The 25,597-nt window shown below is 41.8% G+C and overlaps 1 protein-coding gene across 1 annotated transcript in view; it reads left to right on the top strand.

The window, feature by feature from the left end:
* The window catches only part of LOC109873346 (short transient receptor potential channel 6-like), a 42,900-nt gene that overhangs the window by 16,506 nt on the left and 797 nt on the right, over window positions 1-25,597 (top strand). The window contains exons 8-14 of the mRNA XM_031807617.1: window positions 1,155-1,235; window positions 15,097-15,333; window positions 15,438-15,590; window positions 19,498-19,609; window positions 19,861-20,056; window positions 20,655-20,846; window positions 24,607-24,663. Coding sequence (XP_031663477.1) covers window positions 1,155-1,235; window positions 15,097-15,333; window positions 15,438-15,590; window positions 19,498-19,609; window positions 19,861-20,056; window positions 20,655-20,846; window positions 24,607-24,663 — 1,028 coding nt within the window. The remainder of the gene's footprint in view (window positions 1-1,154; window positions 1,236-15,096; window positions 15,334-15,437; window positions 15,591-19,497; window positions 19,610-19,860; window positions 20,057-20,654; window positions 20,847-24,606; window positions 24,664-25,597) is intronic.

Here is a 25,597-nt window from a genome sequence, read left to right as displayed (position 1 = left end):
GGCTGCTGCCAACACACTGACTCAACTCCAGCCACTTTAATAATGGGAATTGATGGGAAATGATGTAAAATATATCACTAGCCACTTTAAACAATGCTACCTAATATAATGTTTACATACCCTACATCATTCATCTCATATGTATACGTATATACTGTACTCTATATCATCTACTGCATCTTTATGTAATACATGTATCACTAGCCACTAACTATGCCACTTTGTTTACATACTCATCTCATATGTATATACTGTACTCGATACCATCTACTGTATCTTGCCTATGCCGCTCTGTACCATCACTCATTCATATATCTTTATGTACATATTCTTTATCCCCTTACACTTGTGTCTATAAGGTAGTAGTTTTGGAATTGTTAGCTAGATTACTTGTTGGTTATTACTGCATTGTCGGAACTAGAAGCATAAGCATTTCGCTACACTCGCATTAACATCTGCTAACCATGTGTATGTGACAAATACATTTCATTTCATTTGATTTTGTGAAGCACGGTAGCTAGGAAAAACTCCCTAGAAAGGCAAGAACCTAGGAAGAAACCTAGAGAGGAACCAGTCTCTGAGGGGTGGCCAGTCCTCTTCTGGCTGTGCTGGGTGGAGATTATAACAGTATATGTCCATTAAGGCCAGATTCTTATTCAAGATGTTCAAACGTTCATAGATGACCAGCAAATAATAATCACAGTGGTTGTAGAGGGTGCAACAGATCAGCACATCAGGAGTAAATGTCAGTTTGCTTTTCAAAGGAGGTTGAGACAGCAGGTGCAGGTGCGTGAGTGAGAGAGAGAGAGACAAAGTCAAAAACAGCAGGTCCGGGACAAGGTAACACATCCAGTGAACAGGTCAGGGTTGAAACTGAAGCAGCCACATGACCAGATGGATTTGTGACAGCCAGGAGTCATCAGGCCAGGTCCTAGTGCTCAGTTCTTCCAGGAGAGAGAGAATTAGAGGAAGCATACTTAAATTCACACAGGACACCAGATAAGACAGGAGATTTACACCAGATATAACAGACTGACCCCATTCTAGGGCGATGTGTCCAATTACACCTGATGGTGGAACAGTGGGCCCACAGCTTGAATCCCAGCATTGCTGCTTGCAACTTTAATTGTTCTTCATCTCCTTCTCCTCTCCAGAGGAAGACCCCACCCTGCTGTATCGTATGACCACCACCCCCTTCACCTGGATGGAGATTCTCATCATATCCTGGGTCATTGGTCAGTCTGACATCATATCCTGCTGCTATAACATAATTTCCTGGCTACTAACACCCTCCCTCTATCCTTCGCTCCCTCTCTCTCCCTGCTATAAGTACAAAAGTGCCTTTAGAAAGTAATCTCATCCATTGACTTTTTCCACATTTCGTCGTTACAGCCTAAATAAAAAATATTAAATGTAGATTTTGTGTCACAATACGCCATCATGTCAAACTGAAATTATGCTTTTACATTTTTTAAACTAATTTATAAAAAATGAAAATCTGAAATATCTTCAGCCAATAAGGATTCAACCTACAGGTGGCAACTCAGTTGCAGGAGAGGAAGAAAACCTCTCAAGGATTTCAGCCAATGGCTGTAATAAAAGAGAACTGAGGCTGGATAAACAACAGTGTAATTACTCCAAATATTTGTGTAATATTTTTGTTCACACTGAATGAAAGATCAAATGTAAAGACACATTTTCCCCTTTTTGGCCCCCTTCGACCCACCTCCAAACACATTTAAAAAGAAAGGGAAGTCATTGAGTTACATGTCAGAAAACAAAATGATACAACGCTACTTCAAAACAAGCGAAAACATAATAGCCTAACAATTTCAGATGATTAGGTGATTTTATAGGCCTATATAGCAATAATCTTAATTGGTGGGGGTGAGGCCAAGAGTACTAATCTGAAGGAAGTGTTTGGAGATGTTCAAAATAGGATATTATCGGGTCCCAGGTGGAATAAAATGAGTTGCTTGACGCTCAGATAGTATACTTAATATCTTCTAATTTTAGGAACAGCATATCTTTGAGCCAAAGAGAGGTTAAGGGAGGATAGATAGATTTCCAATCCAATAAAATCCTTCTGCGGGCCAACAGGAAGGCAAAGCCACGTTTGAAGACTAAGCCTTTATTTATACATTTCTGGTGATGGAGAGGTGTAGTACTGTTGTCCTAATCCCAGAATGTTGTTGAATTTTTCATTGTTTATTAAACAAGTCTCTCACCGTTGCCGCTTGCTATAGACCACCTTCTGCCTCCAGCTGTGCACTGGACTCCATATGTGAATTGATTGCCCCCCATCTATCTTCAGAGCTCGGGCTGTTATGTGACCTAAACTGGGACATGCTTAACACCCCGGCCATCCTACAATCTAAGCTTGATGCCCTCAACCTCACACAAATTATCAATGAACCTACCCGGAACAACCCCAAATCCGTAAACACAGGCACCCTCATAGATATCATCCTAACCAACCTGCCCTACAAATACACCTCTGCTGTCTTCAACCAGGATCTCAGAGATCACTGCCACATTGCTTGCGTCCGTAATGGGTCTGTGGTCAAACGACCACCCCTCATCACTGTCAAACGCTCCCTAAAACACTTCAGCGAACAGGCCTTTCTAATCGACCTGGCCCGAGTATCCTGGAAGGATATTGACCTCATGCCGTCAGTAGAAGATGCCTGGTTATTCTTTAGAAGTGCTTTCTCACAATCTTAAATAAGCATGCCCCACTCAAGAAATGTAGAACCAGGAACAGATATAGCCCGTGATTCACTCCAGACATGACTGCCGTTGACCAGCACAAAAACAGCTGTGGCATTTTACATTCGAATAGCCCCCGCGATATGCAACTTTCAGGGAAGTTAGGAATCAATATACACAGGCAGTTTGAAAAAGCTAGCCTTGGCTTTCCTAACACAAATTTTGCATCCTGCAGCACAAACACCATAAAGTTCTGCGCCACTGTAAAGTCAATGGAGAATAAGAGCACCTCCTCCCAGCTGCCCACTGCACTGAGGCTAGGAAACACTGTCACCACCGATAAATCCGCGATAATTGAGAATTTTAAAAAGCATTTTTCTACGGCTGCCCATGCTTTCCACATGTATACCCCTACCCTGGTGAACAGCCGTGTACCCCCCACAGTAACTTGCGAACGCCTCCCCCATTTCTCCTTCACCCAAATCCAGATTGCTGATGTTCTGAAAAAGCTGCAAAATCTGGACCCCTACAAATCAGCAGGGCTAGACAATCTGGACCCTCTCTTTCTAAATTTGTTGCTATCCCTATTACTAGCTTGTTCAACCTCTCTTTCGTATCATCTGAGATCCCCAAAGATTAGAAAGCTGCTGCGGTCATCCCCCTCTTCAAAGTGGGAGACACTCTAGACCCAAACTGCTACAGACCAATATCTATCCTACCATGCATCTCTAAGGTCTTCGAAAGCCAAGTTAACAAACAGATTACTGACCATTTTGAATCACATCGTACCTTCTCCACTATGCAATCTGGTTTCCGAGCTGGTCATGGGTGCACCTCAACCACGCTCAAGGTCCTTAACGATATCATAGCCACCATCGATAAGAGACAATACGGTGCAGCTGTATTCATCGACCTGGCCAAGGTAAAACTAAATGCATGCTCTTCAACCGATCGCTGTCCGCACCTGTCCGCCCGTCTAGCATCACTACTCTGGACAGTTCTGACTTAGAATATGTGGACAACTACAAATCTCTAGGTGTCTGGTTAGACTGTAAACTCTCCTTCCAGACTCACATTAAGCATCTCCATTCCAAAATGAAATCTACAATCGGCTTCCTATTTCACAACAAAGCATCCTTCACTCATGCTGCCAAACATACCCTCGTAAAACTGACTATCCTGTCGATCCTCCACTTCGGCGATGTCATTTACAAAATAGCCTCCAACACTCTACTCAGCAAACTATCACAGTGCCATCTGTTTTGTCACCAAAAGCCACATATACTCCCCACCGCTGCGACCTGTATGCTCTCGTTGGCTGGCCCTCGCTTCATATTAATTGTCAAACCCACTGGCTCCAGGTCATCTATAAGTGTTTGCTAGGTAAAGCCCCGCCTTATCTCAGCTCACTGGTCACCATAGCAGCACCCACCCATAGCACGCGCACCAGCAGGTATATTTCACTGGTCACCCCCAAAGCTATTCCTCGTTTGGTCGCCTTTCCTTCCAGTTCTCTGCTGCCAATGACGGGAAAGAAATGCAAACATCACTGACGCCGGAGACTCATATCTCCCTCACTAACTTTAAGCACCATCTGTCAGAGCAGCTGTACATAGCCCATCTGTAAATAGCTCATCCAACTACCTCATCCCCATACTGTTTTTTACATTTATTTTTCTTCTTTCTCTTTTGCACCCCAGTATCTCTACTTGCACATTCATCTTCTGCACATCTATCCCTCCATTGTTTAAATTGCTAAATTGTAATTATTTCGAAACTATGGCCTATGTATTGCTTTACCTCTCTTATCCTACCGCATTTGCACTCACTGTATATAGAGTTTTTGTATTTTATTATTGACTCTGTTTGTTTACTCCATGTGTAACTCTGTGTTGTTGTTTACTCCATGTGTAACTCTGTGTTGTTGTTTACTCCATGTGTAACTCTGTGTTGTTTGTTCCATGTGTAACTCTGTGTTGTTTGTTCCATGTGTAACTCTGTGTTGTTTACTCCATGTGTAACTCTGTGTTGTTTGTTCCATGTGTAACTCTGTGTTGTTTACTCCATGTGTAACTCTGTGTTGTTTACTCCATGTGTAACTCTGTGTTGTTTGTTCCATGTGTAACTCTGTGTTGTTTGTTCCATGTGTAACTCTGTGTTGTTTGTTCCATGTGTAACTCTGTGTTGTTGTTTACTCCATGTGTAACTCTGTGTTGTTTGTTCCATGTGTAACTCTGTGTTGTTGTTTACTCCATGTGTAACTCTGTGTTGTTGTTTACTCCATGTGTAACTCTGTGTTGTTTGTTCCATGTGTAACTCTGTGTTGTTGTTTACTCCATGTGTAACTCTGTGTTGTTTACTCCATGTGTAACTCTGTGTTGTTTACTCCATGTGTAACTCTGTGTTGTTTACTCCATGTGTAACTCTGTGTTGTTTGTTCCATGTGTAACTCTGTGTTGTTTACTCCATGTGTAACTCTGTGTTGTTTGTTCCATGTGTAACTCTGTGTTGTTTGTTCCATGTGTAACTCTGTGTTGTTTACTCCATGTGTAACTCTGTGTTGTTTGTTCCATGTGTAACTCTGTGTTGTTTGTTCCATGTGTAACTCTGTGTTGTTTGTTCCATGTGTAACTCTGTGTTGTTTACTCCATGTGTAACTCTGTGTTGTTTGTTCCATGTGTAACTCTGTGTTGTTTACTCCATGTGTAACTCTGTGTTGTTTACTCCATGTGTAACTCTGTGTTGTTTACTCCATGTGTAACTCTGTGTTGTTTGTTCCATGTGTAACTCTGTGTTGTTTACTCCATGTGTAACTCTGTGTTGTTTACTCCATGTGTAACTCTGTGTTGTTTACTCCATGTGTAACTCTGTGTTGTTTGTTCCATGTGTAACTCTGTGTTGTTTACTCCATGTGTAACTCTGTGTTGTTTGTTCCATGTGTAACTCTGTGTTGTTTACTCCATGTGTAACTCTGTGTTGTTTACTCCATGTGTAACTCTGTGTTGTTTACTCCATGTGTAACTCTGTGTTGTTGTTCCATGTGTAACTCTGTGTTGTTTACTCCATGTGTAACTCTGTGTTGTTTGTTCCATGTGTAACTCTGTGTTGTTTGTTCCATGTGTAACTCTGTGTTGTTTACTCCATGTGTAACTCTGTGTTGTTTGTTCCATGTGTAACTCTGTGTTGTTTGTTCCATGTGTAACTCTGTGTTGTTTGTTCCATGTGTAACTCTGTGTTGTTTACTCCATGTGTAACTCTGTGTTGTTGTTCCATGTGTAACTCTGTGTTGTTGTTTATCCCATGTGTAACTCTGTGTTGTTTGTTCCATGTGTAACTCTGTGTTGTTTACTCCATGTGTAACTCTGTGTTGTTTACTCCATGTGTAACTCTGTGTTGTTTGTTCCATGTGTAACTCTGTGTTGTTTACTCCATGTGTAACTTAACTCTGTGTTGTTTACTCCATGTGTAACTCTGTGTTGTTTACTCCATGTGTAACTCTGTGTTGTTTACTCCATGTGTAACTCTGTGTTGTTTACTCCATGTGTAACTCTGTGTTGTTTGTTCCATGTGTAACTCTGTGTTGTTTACTCCATGTGTAACTCTGTGTTGTTTACTCCATGTGTAACTCTGTGTTGTTTACTCCATGTGTAACTCTGTGTTGTTTACTCCATGTGTAACTCTGTGTTGTTTACTCCATGTGTAACTCTGTGTTGTTTACTCCATGTGTAACTCTGTGTTGTTTGTTCCATGTGTAACTCTGTGTTGTTTACTCCATGTGTAACTCTGTGTTGTTTACTCCATGTGTAACTCTGTGTTGTTGTTTACTCCATGTGTAACTCTGTGTTGTTTGTTCCATGTGTAACTCTGTGTTGTTGTTTACTCCATGTGTAACTCTGTGTTGTTTACTCCATGTGTAACTCTGTGTTGTTTACTCCATGTGTAACTCTGTGTTGTTTGTTCCATGTGTAACTCTGTGTTGTTTACTCCATGTGTAACTCTGTGTTGTTTGTTCCATGTGTAACTCTGTGTTGTTTGTTCCATGTGTAACTCTGTGTTGTTTACTCCATGTGTAACTCTGTGTTGTTTGTTCCATGTGTAACTCTGTGTTGTTGTTCCATGTGTAACTCTGTGTTGTTTGTTCCATGTGTAACTCTGTGTTGTTTACTCCATGTGTAACTCTGTGTTGTTTGTTCCATGTGTAACTCTGTGTTGTTGTTTATCCCATGTGTAACTCTGTGTTGTTTGTTCCATGTGTAACTCTGTGTTGTTTACTCCATGTGTAACTCTGTGTTGTTTACTCCATGTGTAACTCTGTGTTGTTTGTTCCATGTGTAACTCTGTGTTGTTTGTTCCATGTGTAACTCTGTGTTGTTTGTTCCATGTGTAACTCTGTGTTGTTTACTCCATGTGTAACTCTGTGTTGTTTGTTCCATGTGTAACTCTGTGTTGTTGTTTATCCCATGTGTAACTCTGTGTTGTTTGTTCCATGTGTAACTCTGTGTTGTTTGTTCCATGTGTAACTCTGTGTTGTTGTTTGTTCCATGTGTAACTCTGTGTTGTTTGTTCCATGTGTAACTCTGTGTTGTTGTTTATCCCATGTGTAACTCTGTGTTGTTTGTTCCATGTGTAACTCTGTGTTGTTTGTTCCATGTGTAACTCTGTGTTGTTGTTTATCCCATGTGTAACTCTGTGTTGTTTACTCCATGTGTAACTCTGTGTTGTTTGTTCCATGTGTAACTCTGTTTGTTTGTTCCATGTGTAACTCTGTGTTGTTGTTTACTCCATGTGTAACTCTGTGTTGTTTACTCCATGTGTAACTCTGTGTTGTTTACTCCATGTGTAACTCTGTGTTGTTTACTCCATGTGTAACTCTGTGTTGTTTACTCCATGTGTAACTCTGTGTTGTTTACTCCATGTGTAACTCTGTGTTGTTTACTCCATGTGTAACTCTGTGTTGTTTGTTCCATGTGTAACTCTGTGTTGTTTACTCCATGTGTAACTCTGTGTTGTTTGTTCCATGTGTAACTCTGTGTTGTTGTTTACTCCATGTGTAACTCTGTGTTGTTTGTTCCATGTGTAACTCTGTGTTGTTTATTCCATGTGTAACTCTGTGTTGTTTGTTCCATGTGTAACTCTGTGTTGTTTACTCCATGTGTAACTCTGTGTTGTTTACTCCATGTGTAACTCTGTGTTGTTTGTTCCATGTGTAACTCTGTGTTGTTTACTCCATGTGTAACTCTGTGTTGTTTGTTCCATGTGTAACTCTGTGTTGTTTACTCCATGTGTAACTCTGTGTTGTTTACTCCATGTGTAACTCTGTTTGTTTGTTCCATGTGTAACTCTGTGTTGTTTACTCCATGTGTAACTCTGTGTTGTTTGTTCCATGTGTAACTCTGTGTTGTTGTTCCATGTGTAACTCTGTGTTGTTTACTCCATGTGTAACTCTGTGTTGTTTACTCCATGTGTAACTCTGTGTTGTTTACTCCATGGTACTCTGTGTTACTCCATGTGTAACTCTGTGTTGTTTACTCCATGTGTAACTCTGTGTTGTTTACTCCATGTGTAACTCTGTGTTGTTTGTTCCATGTGTAACTCTGTGTTGTTTACTCCATGTGTAACTCTGTGTTGTTTGTTCCATGTGTAACTCTGTGTTGTTTACTCCATGTGTAACTCTGTGTTGTTTACTCCATGTGTAACTCTGTTTGTTTGTTCCATGTGTAACTCTGTGTTGTTTACTCCATGTGTAACTCTGTGTTGTTTGTTCCATGTGTAACTCTGTGTTGTTTATTCCATGTGTAACTCTGTGTTGTTTGTTCCATGTGTAACTCTGTGTTGTTTACTCCATGTGTAACTCTGTGTTGTTTACTCCATGTGTAACTCTGTGTTGTTTGTTCCATGTGTAACTCTGTTGTTTACTCCATGTGTAACTCTGTGTTGTTTGTTCCATGTGTAACTCTGTGTTGTTTACTCCATGTGTAACTCTGTGTTGTTTACTCCATGTGTAACTCTGTTTGTTTGTTCCATGTGTAACTCTGTGTTGTTTACTCCATGTGTAACTCTGTGTTGTTTGTTCCATGTGTAACTCTGTGTTGTTTGTTCCATGTGTAACTCTGTGTTGTTTACTCCATGTGTAACTCTGTGTTGTTTACTCCATGTGTAACTCTGTGTTGTTTACTCCATGTGTAACTCTGTGTTGTTTACTCCATGTGTAACTCTGTGTTGTTTACTCCATGTGTAACTCTGTGTTGTTTGTTCCATGTGTAACTCTGTGTTGTTTACTCCATGTGTAACTCTGTGTTGTTTGTTCCATGTGTAACTCTGTGTTGTTTACTCCATGTGTAACTCTGTGTTGTTTACTCCATGTGTAACTCTGTTTGTTTGTTCCATGTGTAACTCTGTGTTGTTTACTCCATGTGTAACTCTGTGTTGTTTGTTCCATGTGTAACTCTGTGTTGTTTGTTCCATGTGTAACTCTGTGTTGTTTACTCCATGTGTAACTCTGTGTTGTTTACTCCATGTGTAACTCTGTGTTGTTTACTCCATGTGTAACTCTGTGTTGTTTACTCCATGTGTAACTCTGTGTTGTTTACTCCATGTGTAACTCTGTGTTGTTTACTCCATGTGTAACTCTGTGTTGTTTACTCCATGTGTAACTCTGTGTTGTTTGTTCCATGTGTAACTCTGTGTTGTTTACTCCATGTGTAACTCTGTGTTGTTTACTCCATGTGTAACTCTGTGTTGTTTGTTCCATGTGTAACTCTGTGTTGTTTACTCCATGTGTAACTCTGTGTTGTTTGTTCCATGTGTAACTCTGTGTTGTTTACTCCATGTGTAACTCTGTGTTGTTTACTCCATGTGTAACTTTGTGTTGTTTGTTCCATGTGTAACTCTGTGTTGTTTACTCCATGTGTAACTCTGTGTTGTTGTTTGTGTCACACTGCTTTGCTTTATCTTGGCCAGGTGGCAGTTGCAAATGAGAACTTGTTCTCAATTAGCCTACATGGTTAAATAAAGGTAAAATAAATAAAAAATAAATCAAATCAAATAAATTATTAGAGAGAAATAGGAAATTATTTAGCCTTTAAGAACAACTTCAAGTGTTTCCCAAAGTGTAGATGGAGAGATCGAATCTGTTTTATTTGTCTCAATAATGACATAATTTGCATTCGATAGAACGGTGCAGAATGAATTGTTTGAAAGTAAAGATGAGTTAAGTCTCCATGGGGGGCGATCTGTAAAGTTCAATGAGAGGTTGAGTGACAGAGGAACATTGTCACTAACAACAGTGGCAGAGAATTCTACTTTCTTAACAGTGGGGAGAAGAGCTTTATCTACAAAAAAGTAGTATATTCTGGAATAGGAGTGGTACACGTGAAAAGAAAGAACATCTTTGTTACTGGGAAAAAGGAATCTCCATAGATCTACACATCCTGCCTGGCTCTTTAATGCAGACAAAGCTCTTGTTACGGCTTTCTTCTATATCCTCCTCTGACGAAGAGGTAGAACAAGGATCGGACCAAAATGCGGCGTGGCTATTGAGATTCATGTTTCATACAACAAAGAAACACGAACTTACAAAAACAATAAACGAAACCGAAACAGCCTATCTGGTGCAAACTAACAGAGAGTACACATAGGACACTAAGGACAATCACCCACGACAAACTCAAAGAATATGGCTGCCTAAATATGGTTCCCAATCAGAGACAACGATAAACACCTGCCTCTAATTGAGAACCACTCCAGGCAGCCATAGACTTTGCTAGATAACCCACTACACTACAATCCCAATACTAACACCAAAACCCCAAGACAAAACACACCCCAATACAAAAACCCCATGCCACACCCTGGCCTGACCAAATACATAAAGATAAACACAAAATACTTTGACCAGGGCGTGACAGCTCTGAACATTTTAGAGGCAGATAATGATCTAGAGTTTGAATGGTGGAAGACTGGGTTGATCACACAATTCAAGTCAACTTCAAAAATTATATAGTGTGAGTTGAGATTGGGCAGCAAAGAAATACATTTGTTAATGAAATAAACATCATCCCAATTGGGAGCACAAACCTTTACAAGCAAAACAGAGGGGTGAAAGAGAACCTGACACCATAACAAAACACCCCTGTGTATCCGAGATGTCAGCAGCTGTAAATTGTACTTTCCTATGAATAAGTATTGCTGTTCCCCTGTTCTGTTATGTTGCCTTAGCATTACATTTTGAATGGAATATTTATCATCCCCAACCTTTACGGAGTCTACCATGATCTGCCTTACAGAGCTGTGTTTCATGTTAGAATGCTATATCTGGTTTTAAATTAAGATGAGCAAAAACTCTAACCTGTTTAACTGGGCCGTTCATTTGCTTGACGTTCCAGCTTGCAAACCTAATAGCTGACCCCAGCTTTTTTTTAAAGTGTTAAGAAATTATTTACTAAAATAAACTGAAGTGAAACATATATATATATATATATATATATATATATATATATATAAAAAGAACAGTCTATGACTAGGGTGGATGGATTCTTTGATCATTTTATGGGCCTTACTCTGCCACCGCCTGGTATAGAGGTCCTTGATGGCAGGAAGCTCTGCCCCGATGATGTACTGGGCCGTACGCACCACCCTCTGTAGTGCCTTGCGTTCGGAGGCCGAGCAGTTGTCATGCCAGGCGGTGATGTAACCAGTCAGGATGCTCTCGATGGTGCAGCCATAGAACCTTTTGAGGATCTGAGGACCCATACAAAATACTTTCAGTCTCCTGAGGGGGAATAGGCATTATCATGCCCTCTTCACAAATATCTTGGTGTGTTTGGACCATGATAGTTTGTTGGTGGTGTGGACACCAAGGAACTTGAAGCTCTTAAAACCTGCTACACTACAGCCCCGTCAATGAGAATGAGGGCGTGCTCAGTCCACCTTTTTCTGTAGTCCACGATCATATTTTTGTCTTGCTCACATTGAGGGAGAGGTTGTTATCCTGGCACCACACGGCCAGGTCTTTGACCTCCTCCCTATAGGTTGTCTCATCGTTGTATGTGATCAGGACAATCACTGTTGTGTCGTCGGCAAACTTAATGATGGTTTTGGAATTGTGCTTGGCTGTGCAATCATGGGTGAACAGGGAGTACAGGAGTGGACTGAGCACGCACTCTTGAAGGGCCCCCCTTGTTGAGGATCAGTGTGGCAGATGTGTTGCTACCCTTACCACCTGGGGGTGGCCCGTTAGGAAGTCCAGGATCCAGTTGCAGAGGGAGGTGTTTTGTCCTAGGGTCCTTAGCTTAGCGATGAGCTTTGAAGGCACTATGGTGTTGAACGATGAGCTCTAGTCAATGAATAGCATTCTCACGTAGGTGTTCTTTTTGTCCAGGTGAGAAAGAGCAGTGAGGAGTGCAATACTAGATTGCATCATCTGCGGATCTGTTGGGGCGGTATGCAAATTGGAGTGGGTCTAGGGTTTCTGGGATAATGGTGTTGATGTGAGCCATGAACAGCCTTTCAAAGCACTTCATGACCTCAGACGTGAGTGCTACGTGTCGGTAGTCATTTAGGCAGGTTACCTTTGCTTCAGCTTGAAACATGTTAGTATTACAGACTTGGTCAGGGAGAGGTTGAAAATGTCAGTGAAGATACTTGCCAGCGCATTGACCTGTTTAAAGGCTACGGAGAGCGTGATCACACAGTCATCCGGAACATGCTCTCATGTATGTTTCAGTGTTGCTTGCCTCAAAGCAAGCATAGAAGCCATTTTGCTCATCTGGTAGGCCCGTGTCACTGGGCAGCTGGCCAGTTTTTTTCTCGTAAGCAGGAATCAGGATTTGCCAAATGGTGGGCGAGGGAGAGCTTTGTACGCGCCTCTATTTGTGGAGTAAAGGTGGTCTAGAGTTTTTTTCCCTCTGGTTGCACATTTACCATGCTGGTAGAAATTAGGATTTAAGTATCCCTTAAACATAAAACACCCACATTGGATATTTAACATGTGTTACTAGTGCCAGCATCGTACATGGATACAGGTCATGTTCAGTTGATTCTCAATGTAGCTAGCTAGGGAGTTGTCCATATGTCAAGCTATATCTCAGCTAGCTAACCGCTAGAAATGGAGAAGTGCTTAACTAAATCCACAGCCACATTCAAATAGCCCAGTCAGTGCTTGAGCACTCCTGTTTTTGCTGTGCATAGCTAGCCATGCTAGCAAGTCAGACGAATGTCCCTGTTGTCTGAAATCTTCTCAGCCAAGTATAGACGTAGTGAAGATATCCCTCGGTGCTCCTGGAGTTGAGCCATGTAGAAACATCTCAAAATAAACGTAGCTAGCTAGATAGTCAACAGTCAAGTGTCTCCAGCCAGCTCCCGCTTGAGTGTGATGTATTAGTTGCCATTAGTCTCAGTCAAATATAACAAAAAAATAAGTCTGTGCTCCTGGAATGAGAAGATAAAACATTGCTTTCATGTGAAAAGTAATATCCAAGTCGATGTCATGAAAATCAGTCCGTTGTCAGCTAGCAAATTAGCCAGCCATATATTCCTCCAGCCTGACTGCTAGCCTTCCTCGATCAACTTTACTCTATGCGCATAGAAGACGGGGAGGGTGTCGGAGCTGAAACTTGATCCCCTTCTTGTTGAGACCGGTTTTGATGTCCTTGAATTCAACTAATTTCTTCACAAGGTTGGCACTCAGGTCCGGGTAGAATCATATATCTTGGCCACAGAATTTTGGTTCATGTTACCTTGCCCAGCACATTGCACATTCCTTGTCTTGGTAAAAATGAAAGCGGGCTATGATTAACCTAGGTTGCTCCCCTGAGTTGGGTTTAGGGGAGAGGGATCTGTGCACTCGGTCGAGCTCTGACGGCTTGTCAAAGACACCTTTACCCATCACTTCCACCAGCATGTTGGAGACAAATTTCACAGGGTTGACTCCAGTCTTAATTCTCTCCATGATGCCAAAAATCAGATGTTTTCCCTTCTGGCATAATTCACCAGTGAATCTACCTTGGAAAGTAGAGCTGTGTTGGCTGTTTCCATATGAGATACAGCTTAGCAATCCGCTCGGTGTTGTCAATGGAGAAACCTGCTAGTGTAGTGAAGCATCGCCCAAACGTGTTGACTGTTTCGCAAAAGGCGTCAATGGAAGTTTGGAGAGGCGCAAGCCAAGTGCTGAGGAGACAAGCCATATCCTCTTTTAGGCTACTTATTTGTTTAGCTACCTCAGCTACAAGCGTGGTCATATACAAGGCCTCCAACTCTGCAGCAGGGCTGGCAGCCATTTACAGTAGTTGGTTCGGTGTGTTGGTTGTAGCAGTTATCTTTGGGCTGGTCTTGCTCAAGCTACCATAAAAAGTGATCAAAAGAATATAACAAACTGATACATCAACATAAAACTGACAGCGAAGTGTAAAAAATGTAAAATAAATGTTTAATTGGGTACCTTTCTCAAACACGTCTTCTTACATCGCCTGACCGGAAGTCTTCCATTACTACACAATACTGACTGAAATTTCAAAGTGAAAAGAAGGAAACTCGTACAGAATAAAACTATTCCAAAATATGCATCCTGTTTGCAAAAAGGCACTAAAGTAAAACTGCAAAAAAGGTGGTGAAGAAATTAACTTTATGTTTTGAATACAAAGTGTTATGTTTGGGGCAAATCCAACATCACTGAGTACCACTCTTCATATTTTCAAGCATGGTGGTGGCTGCATCATGTTAGGGGTATGCTTGTCATAGGCAAGGACTAGGGAGTTTTTTTGGGATAAAAAACAAACAGAATAGAGCTAAGCACAGGCAAAATCCTGCAGGTAAACTTGTTTCAGTCTGCTTTCCAACAGTCACTGGGAGGAAAATTCACCTTTCAGCAGGACAATAACCTAAAACACAAGGCCAAATATATATGAGTTGCTTACCAAGATGACATTGAATGCTCCTGAGTGACCTAGTTACAGTTTTGACTTAAATCGTATTGAAAATCTATGGCAAGACTTGAAAATGGCTGTCTAGTAATGATCAACAACCAACTTGACAGAGCTTGAAGAATTTTACAAATAAATATCTGCAAATATTGTACAATCCAGGTGTGAAAAGCTCTTAATGACTTACCCAGAAAGATTTACAGCTGTAATCGCTGGCAAAGGTGATTCTAACATCTATTGACTCGGGGGTGTGAATATTTATGTAAATGACACATTTCTTCATTTAATTTTCAACAAATTAGCAAACATTTCTAAAAACATGTTTTCACTTTGTCATTATGGTGTACTGTAATCTATTTAATCTAAATTGAATTCAGGCTGTAACACAACTAAATGTAAAGTAAGTCCAGCGGAATGATCTGAACTGGGGTGAAAGGAGCATCTATGAACTACTAACTCCCTCCCTCAGGTATGATTTGGGCAGAGGTAAAGGAGATCTGGTCCCAGGGAGCGGGAGAATACCTCTTAGAACCATGGAACTTCCTGGACTTCGGAATGTTGGCCATCTTCCTGGCGTCCTTCAGTTCCCGCTTCTCTGCCTATAACCACACCCACTCAGCCCAGCTATACGTCCACACACACTACACCCACCTCTCTACCCTGGACAACATCACCCTTCCACCACACGTACACTACTACACACTGGGTGAGTATACACACACCACACCACACACATACACAGAGCTTGGGCTTGAGTCAATCATTCACTTAATCAATCAACCAACCAACCAATCAATCAATCCCCCCCAGCTCGTCTCTCCTGGTTGCCCTCTGACCCCCAGCTGATATCTGAGGGCCTGTATGCGGTTGCCGTGGTGCTCAGTTTCAGCCGCATCGCCTACATCCTGCCAGCCAATGAAAGCTTCGGACCGCTGCAGATATCACTGGGACGCACTGTTAAAGGTACACACACACACCTAACTAACTGCTATTTATGCAGGCAGGTCCCCAGTGACACAAGTCAATATTTGACGTCCATCCATGTCTAAGGATGTCGGGAGATGACGTGGAAAACGGCTGCTAGAGGCAACAGTGAGCCGTGTTACCTTCAAGGTTTTCGGTTTTGCTAGGGTGTTGTGGACAGGGATTGCGGATGGGCATAAGCATCTGCCTCTTATTCCGAAGTTTGCAAGTTTGAGTCCAGTGATATAAAGTTGTTTTTGGTATTTTTGTTTTAAGCCCATCCCAAACCTTCTCTTACCTTAATCAACCAATCGGAGTTAATGCCTAACCTTAAGACTTTTGAGTTAATGCCTGAACTGAACTCCAACATAAAAAATACAGATTTAATGCCTAAACTTAGCCTTAAACACTTATAAGTGTTATTCTTGGAAAAAAATTGAAATTTGAGAAACATGGATGAACATCTAATTCTGACGTGAGACTGTAGGACCTGGTAGGTTAATGGGTTGCATATTTCGTCACAATACTGTTTTGAAGACTGACTCCAGACAAAATGTTCTACTCAATGTCTTCTCAATTGGAGTTGATAAAGAATTAGTCTAAAGTGCATTGTAGTGGCTTGGAAAAACAATAACATTTCTAAAGGAGGCAAATCATTAGTAGGAAAACCTTGTCATCATTGTGATGTCGTCAAAATGTCTTTAGACGTAGTTTAGCGTTAACTATTTAGCCAAGACTGAGGGGAGAGCACTGGATTTTAGCTAGCTAATTTAAGCATTGCTAAGTACTTTTGACAAACCTTGATAGCTAATAACAACATTGCCATATGTCTAAAGTAAAATTGCCGACATCATAATGATGGCAAAGTTATTTACTACTAATTATTTGCCTACTGTATTAACATTCAGACCGGATTATCTCATATATAACCCCAACACCACAATAACCTCTCTGTTACTCTACCTGATGATCTCATATATAACCCCAACATCACAATAACCTCTTGTAACGGTTTTCTTGCGGTGAAGGAGAGGCGGACCAAAATGCAGCGTGGTAATTCTGATACATGTTTAATAAACGAATAAACACGAACAATACAAAACAACAAACGTAACGTGAAAACCTAAACAGCCTCTCTGGTGCAAACTAACACAGAGACAGGAACAATCAACCACAAACCACTCAAAGAATATGGCTGCCTAAATATGGTTCCCAATAAGAGACAACGATAAACACCTGCCTCTGATTGAGAACCACTCCAGACAGCCATAGACTACACTAGATAACCCCACTAAGCCACAATCCCAATACCTACAAAACCCCAAGACAAAACACACCACATAATAAACCCATGTCACACCATGGCCTAACCAAAATAATAAAGAAAACACAAAATACTAAGACCAGGGCGTGACACCTCTCTGTTACTCTACCTGATTATCTCATATATAACCCCAACACCACAATAACCACACTGTTACTCTACCTGATTATCTCATATATAACCCCAACGCCACAATAACCTCTCTGTTACTCTACCTGATAACACCACAATAACCTCTCTGATACTCGACCTGATTATCTCATATATAACCCCAACACCACAATAACCTCTCTGTTACTCTACCGGATTATCTCATATATAACCCCAACACCACAATAACCTCTCAGTTACTCTACCTGATAACACCACAATAACCTCTCTGGTACTCTACCTGATTATCTCATATATAACCCCAACACCACAATAACCTCTCTGTTACTCTACCTGATTAGCTCATATATAACCCCAACACCACAATAACCTCTCTGTTACTGTATTTGATTATCTCATATCCCAACACCACAATAACCTCTCTGATACCCTACCTGATTATCTCATATACTGTAGGGCAAAAAAGTATTTAGTCAGCCACCAATTGTGCAAGTTCTCCCACTTAAAAAGATGAGAGAGGCCTGTAATTTTCATCATAGGTACACTTCAACTATGACAGACAAAATGAGATTTTTTTTCTCCAGAAAATCACATTGTAGGATTTTTAATGCATTTATTTGCAAATTATGGTGGACAATAAGTATTTGGTCACCTACAAACAAGCAAGATTTCTGGCTCTCACAGACCTGTAACTTCTTCTTTAAGAGGCTCCTCTGTCCTCCACTCGTTACCTGTATTAATGGCACCTGTTTGAACTTGTTATCAGTACAAAAGACAACTGTCCACAACCTCAAACAGTCACACTCCAAACTCCACTATGGCCAAGACCAAAGAGCTGTCAAAGGACACCAGAAACAAAATTGTAGACCTGCACCAGGCTGGGAAGACTGAATCTGCAATAGGTAAGCAGCTTGGTTTGAAGAAATCAACTGTGGTAGCAATTATTAGGATATGGAAGACATACTGATAATCTCCCTCGATCTGGGGCTCCACGCAGGATCTCACCCCGTGGGTTCAAAATGATCACAAGAACAGTGAGCAAAAATCCCAGAACCACACGGGGGGACCTAGTGAATGACCTGCAGAGAGCTGGGACCAAAGTAACAAAGCCTACCATCAGTAACACACTACGCCGCAAGGGACTCAAATCCTGCAGTGCCAGACGTGTCCCCCTGCTTAAGCCAGTACATGTCCAGTGTCACGACTCTGACCGACGGTGGCTCCCCTTCCAGTTCGGGTGGTCGTCGTCGCCGGCCTACTAGCTGCCACTGATTCTTTCCTCCCCCTCCTTATGTGTTTATTGAGTACACCTGTTTTGAGTTGGGTATAATTAGTGAGGCTTTATTAGTCAGCCGGCCCGTCTGATTCTTTGTGCGGGATTGATTATTGTGACCTTCTGTTTTGTATGTAGAGGAGCGTGTTTGTTCCTGGTCGTATATTTTGGTTGTGAGCACCCTGTGTTGCGTTTTTTGGACATTAAATAGCACAGCCTCGCACTCTCTGATTCCTGCGTCTGACTCCACACCCACGACACCCGGAGCGTTACATCCAGGCCCATCTGAAGTTTGCTAGAGAGCACTTGGATGATCCAGAAGAAGATTGTGAGAATGTCATATGGTCAGATGAAACCAAAATATAACTTTTTGGTAAAAACTAAACTTGTCGTGTTTGGAGGATAAAGAATGCTGAGTTGCATCCAAAGTACACCATACCTACTGTGAAGCATGGGGGTGGAAACATTATGCTTTGGGGCTGTTTTTCTACAAAGGGACCAGGATGACTGATCCGTGTAAAGGAAAGAATGAATGGGGCCATGTATCATGAGATTTTGAGTGAAGCAAGGGCATTGAAGATGAAACGTGGCTGGGTCTTTCAGCATGACAATGATCCCAAACACACCGCCCGGGCAACGAAGGAGTGGCTTCGTAAGAAGCATTTCAAGGTCCTGGAGTGGCCTAGCCAGTCTCCAGATCTCAACCCCATAGAAAATCTTTGGAGGGAGTTGAAAGTCCGTGTTGCCCAGCAACAGCCCCAAAACATCACTGCTCTAGAGGAGATGTGCATGGAGGAATGGGCCAAAATACCAGCAACAGTGTGTGAAATCCTCGTGAAGACTTACAGAAAACGTTTGACCTCTGTCATTGCCAAAAAAGGGTATATAACAAAGTATTGAGATAAACTTTTGTTATTGACCAAATACTTAATTTCCACCATTATTTGCAAATAAACTAATTTAGTACCTATGATGAAAATTACAGGCCTCTCTCATATTTTTAAGTGGGAGAACTTGCACAATTGGTGGCTGACTAAATACTTTTTTGCCCCACTGTATAACCCCAACACCACAATAACCTCTCTGATACCCTACCTGATAATTTCATAACCCAAACACAACAGTAACCACTCTGTTAATATACCTGATTATATCACTTTCTCACCCCTCCTGTGTGTGTGTGTGTGTGTGTGTTGCAGACATTTTGAAGTTCATGGTGATCTTTATCCTGGTGTTCCTGGCGTTTATGATCGGAATGTTCAACCTCTACTCCTACTACCTGGGGGCCAAGCAGAACGATGCCTTTACCACGTAAAACATTCACACACACACAGTCCTACTACCTGGGGGCCAAGCAGAATGACTCCTTTATCACGCATTACATTCACACACAGTAACAACCTCCGTGCAGCCTTTAGCTCAGCAGGCTAACTCAGATGGTTTCAACCCAATCCATTACATAGGGCTTTATTTTCATTCTAATGATATTTTATTTCCAGTGGTGCTTCAAATAACTCCACAATCCTCCCTTCTATTTCCCCTCCCCCCTTCCCTCCCTCCAGTCTCGAGGAGAGCTTTAAGACTCTGTTTTGGGCGATCTTCGGCCTGTCGGAGGTGAAGTCGGTAGTCATTAACAACGATCACAAGTTCATTGAGAACATCGGCTACGTGCTGTATGGTGTTTACAATGTTACCATGGTGATCGTTCTGCTCAACATGCTGATTGCGATGATAAACAGCTCTTTCCAGGAGATAGAGGTACACACCCCACTACTGATGCTACCAGACTCTTAATATGATTGGTAAATACTGTAACATTTAAGAACTTGCCCCCCAATCCCCCTGTCCAAAACGTGTAAATATTGGACTATAAATTGTGCCTTCCTGTATTATACTGATGTTAAAATGTTTATTCTATTCTACTGAGCCATTTACTTTGTGTTCATATTCTTATCTTTTGTTATTTCTTATTGTTGAGAAGGAACCCGGAAGTAAGCATTTCATTGGACGATGTATACCATGTGTATCCCGTACGATAATTAAAACTTGAAACACACCCATGCAAGCACACACATACGCATACTTAAATACATGCCTGACACACACACAGGATCGAGGCCCTGGCATTGTAAGGTCTCATCAGTCAGACTCTCCTAAACCTGTTTAATACTCTCTCCTTCCTTCTTCTCTGTTCTTCTCTCTCTCTCTTCTGTTCTTCTCTCCCTCTCTGTCCTCTCTTCTTCTCTCTCTCTCTCTCTCTCCCCGTTCTCTCCTCTCGCTCTCTCTTTCATTCTCGTACCTTCCTTCTCGCTCTCTCTCTCCTTCCTTCTCTCTTTCTCTCTCTACCTGTTTACAGGATGATGCTGATGTGGAGTGGAAGTTTGCCCGTGCCAAGCTGTGGTTCTCCTACTTTGAGGAAGGCAGGACCCTGCCCGTCCCATTTAACCTGGTTCCTAGTCCTAAAGCAATGCTGGGCCTGGCCACTGCTGTTAGAGAGCTGCTGCTACATAGCCACACACAGCCACCTGACGGGGCGCAGCTCAACCAGGTACACATACAAACACACCTCTCTGTTCATCCACTGTATCAGCCTCTAGTTATGGTAGACCTTGGTCCTGTATCAGCCTCTAGTTATGAACCATGGTAGACCTTGGTCCTGTATCAGCCTCTAGTTATGAACCATGGTAGACCTTGGTCCTGTATCTGCCTCTAGTAATGAACCATGGTAGACCTTGGATCTGTATCTGCCTCTAGTTATGAACCATGGTAGACCTTGGTTCTGTATCTGTCTCTAGTTATGGTAGACCTTGGTCCTGTATCAGCCTGTAATTATGGTAGACCTTGATCCTGTATCTGCCTCTAGTTATGGTAAACCTTGGTCCTGTATCTGCCTCTAGTTATGGTAGACGTAGTGTAAGATGACGCCGACAGAGACGGTCGCCTTGCTTCGAATTCTTAGGAAACTGCAGTCGTGGCCAAAAGTTTTGAGAATTACACAAATATACATTTTCACAAAGTCTGCTGCCTCAGTTTGTATGATGGCAATTTGCATATACTCCAGAATGTTATGAAGAGTGATCAGATGAATTGCAATTAAATTGCAAAGTCCCTCTTTGCCATGCAAATGAACTGAATCCCCCAAAAATTGCACCTATAAATCAACCATTTATCGGATCATCAAGATCTTCAAGGAGAGCGGTTCAATTGTTGTGAAGAAGTCCAGCAAGTGCCATGACCGTCTCCTTAAGTTGATTTAGCTGCGGGATCGGGGCACCACCAATACAGAGCTTGCTCAGGAATGCAGCAGGCAGGTGTGAGTGCACTGCATGCACAGTGAGGCGAAGACCTTTGGAGGATGGCCTGGTGTCAAGAAGGGCAGCAAAGAAGCCACTTCACTCCAGGGAAAAACATCAGGGACAGACTGATATTCTGCAAAAGGTACAGGGATTGGAATGCTGAGGACTGGGGTAAAGTAATTTTCTCTGATGAATCCCCTTTCCGATTGTTTGGGGCATCCAGAAAAAAGCTTGTCCAGAGAAGACAAGGTGAGCGCTGCCATCAGTCCTGTGTCATGCCAACAGTAAAGCATCCTGAGACCATTCTTGTGTGGGGTTGCTTCTCAGCCAAGGGAGTGGGCTCACTGACAATTTTGCCTAAGAACACAGCCATGAATAAAGAATGGTACCAACACATCCTCTGAGAGCAACTTCTCCCAACCATCCAGGAACAGTTTGGTGACGAACAATGCCTTTTCCAGCATGATGGAGCACCTTGCCATAAGGCAAAAGTGATAACTAAGTGGCTCAGGGAACAAAACATCAATATTTTGGGTCCATGGCCAGGAAACTCCCCAGACCTTAATCCCACTGAGAACTTGTGGTCAATCCTCAAGGGGCGGGTGGACAAACACAACCCCACAAATTCTGACAAACTCCAAGCATTGATTATGCAAGAATGGGCTGCGACCCAGAAGTTAATTGACAGCATGCCAGGGCAGATTGCAGAGGTCTTGAAAAAGAAGGGTCAACACTGCAAATATTGACTCTTTGCATCAACTTCATTGATTGAAATTGTCAATAAGACAATTGTCAATAAGAGCCTTTGACACTTATGAAATGCTTATACTTCAGTATTCCATAGTAACATCTGACAAAAATATCTAAAGACACTGAAGCAGCAAACTTTGTGGAAATTAATACTTGTGTCATTCTCAAAACGTTTGGCCACAGCTGTATACAGTACGAAATTCGAGCAAGGGTTGCCTTCCAGAGAGAACTCAGAGATTGTAGCATTCTCTGTTTCATGGAAACATGACTCTCTCGGGGTATGTAGTTGGAATCGTTTCAGCCACCGGGCTTCTCCATGCATCGCGCCGACAGAGATAAACACTTCTCTTGGAAGAGGAAGGGTGGGGGTGTATGCTTCATGATTAACGACTCATGGTGTAATCATAACATACAGGAACTCAAGTATTTTTGCTCACCCGACCTAGAATTCCTTACAATCAAATGCAGGCCATTTTACCTACCAAGATAATTCTCATCAGTTGTTGTCACAGCGGTGTACATTCCCCCTCAAGCAAACACCAAGACGGCCTACAAGGAACTTCACTGGACTCGTAGCTGGGAATTTTAACAAGAAAAGTTGAGAACAAGGCTACCTAAATTCTATCAGCTTCTTTACTGCACTACGCGCAGGGGTAATACACTCGACCACTGCTACTCTAACTTCTGCGATGCATACAAAGCCCTCCCCCACCCTCCCTTCAGCAAATCCGAATACGACGCCATCTTGCTCCTACCGTCTTATAGGCAGAAACTCAAACAGGATGTACCAGTGATGAGAACCCATTCAACGCTGGTCTGACCAATCGGAAGCCACGCTTCAAGATTGTTTTGATCACGCGTACTGGAATATGTTGCGGTCATCCTCAGAGAACAACATTGACCTATACGCCGACTCAGTGAGTGATTTTAGAAAGAAGTACATTGGAGATGTTGTACTGTGACTATTAAAACCTACCCTAACCAGAAACCGTGAACGGGTGGCGGAATTTGTGCAAAACTGAAAGCATGAACCACCGCATTTAACCATGGAAAGGCTGAATATAAACCGTGTAGTTATTCCCTCCGCAAGGCAATCAAACAAGCGAAATGCCAGTACAGGGACAAGGTGGAGACGCAATTTAACGGCTCAGACACGAGACGTATGTGGCAGAGTCTACAGGAAATAATGGACTACAAAAAAAAGCCACGTCACAGACACCAACGTCACACCTCCAGACAAACTAAACACCTTCTTTGCCCACTTTGAGGATACAGTGCCTCCGTCGCGCCCCGCTAACAAGGACTGCGCACCCCCCTCCTTCCTTCTCCATGTGAGAGAATGTGAGAAAAACATTTAAATGTATTAACCCTCGCAAGGCTGCTGGCCCAGACGGCATCCCTAGCCGCGTCCTCAACATGCTCAGAATGCCCTGCGTGCAACAGAAGAGAAGTCCAGGTCACAAAAAAAGTCCTCAGGTCATCTTGGAACAAAGCTGTCCTCTCCAACTCTTCCTCTGAAGAAGCTAGGCTAATTATTGATGCAATGATGGCTTAGCAAGGCTTCTAATTGGCTAAAAGAAAATAGGTTACTTTAGTTGACTACAGCATAAAAGGTCAAAATATTTAAGTGAATGGTACAATAGAAAATTTAACATTGACCCTGAAATGTTGTTTCTTCTATGTTTGCACATGAAAGTAACAAGTGTTTGATGCAATAGAAAACACCATATGCTCATCAACAAAGGCTGTAGTAAAGGGTAATGTTTATAATACATGGTTCTATGAGGGTATTGGACTGGGATAAAGCGCACCAATTCATCATCATCATCAGGGTTTCAAACATGGGGCAAAACACATCATAGGAGTTGACCACTGGTCTAAAAACCAATCATTTCGTATCCTGGGGCAGAGCAACAATGCACCACACCCAAATGTGAAAAGATAATGTTCAACTGTGCAACTATAGAAAATAAGGTTGCACGATGATACATAAGGGTTCCTATTATTGCATTTGTAAGTGCATTTATAAATGGTTAACTGGAGGCAAGCACTGACTGCCGATCACACTATTTTGACCAATGCGTTGTAACCTGTATTTCACTGGTTTATAATGCATTTACAAATGATTAAATAACCATTAATAACGTAATTATAAAACTTACTGTAAAATGTTAACGGTAATCTGTATTTATATAGGTATGTAAACAGTATTAATATAGCAATCGTAATAAGTATTTACTACTGTGTCTCTGTGTGTTCCAGCTGGGAGACAGTAAAGCTTCAGGATACAGCAACTCTCCGAGACCCACCAGATACCAGGTAACATACACCAGGATTATTTTATTATTTTAATGAGCATGGCCTTATTTATATTACAGCATATTGGATGACTGTCATTCATATTACATGGACAAAGCTCAATGTAACAACGATAGGTTTAGGCTACTACATGATACTGTAATTTTCCCTAAACCTATCATGACGTTGATAGAACCTAACCTATGAATGAAAGTTTACAATGTAGGTTCACAGGTCAAGAGAATTCTTAACAATCAAGGTCACAGACAGTAACACATTCAATATCATCTTGTCTGCATCTAGCTGATAGTATATATTTTTATTTATTTAACCTTTATTTAACTAGGCAAGTCAGTTAAGAACAAATTCTTTTTTACAATGACGGCCTAGGAACAGTGGGTTAACTGCCTTGTTCAGGGGCAGAACGACAGCTCGGGAATTCAATCTAGCCACCTTTCAGTTACTGGCCCAACTCTCTAACCACTAGGCTACCTGCCGCCCCATCTAAGATGCAAGCATTAGTACAACAGTTGCAAACGAGAGTTTCTATTGGACCAATTCAGTTATGTTTATCCCCGTTTCATTCCGTTTAAGAAAGAAGAAACATTTAAGAAACATTTTTCAACAGAATATGCAGAATGAATACACCCCTAATCACACACAAACACAGTTCATTTCGTAGCAGCCACATACAAACAGCATTATCACTTTTCACGTTGTAAATCCTGAGAAAAAAAATACTATGAAATATAGCTAGCTCTCTCTCTCTCCCTTTCTCTTGCCTCTCAATAATTTTTTAAGACATGTATTTGTTCAAAACTGTTCAACTATTTCCATTCTCTCGCTTTGAGTCAACTACTCACCACATTTTATGCACTGCAGTGCTAGTTATCTGTAGCTTATGCTTTCAGTACGAGATTCATTCTCTGATCCTTTGATTGGGTGGACAACATGC

This window comes from Oncorhynchus kisutch, linkage group LG28, assembly GCF_002021735.2.
Source record: "Oncorhynchus kisutch isolate 150728-3 linkage group LG28, Okis_V2, whole genome shotgun sequence".
NCBI lineage: Eukaryota > Metazoa > Chordata > Actinopteri > Salmoniformes > Salmonidae > Oncorhynchus > Oncorhynchus kisutch.
This window is presented reverse-complemented; position numbering and strand designations above follow the sequence as displayed.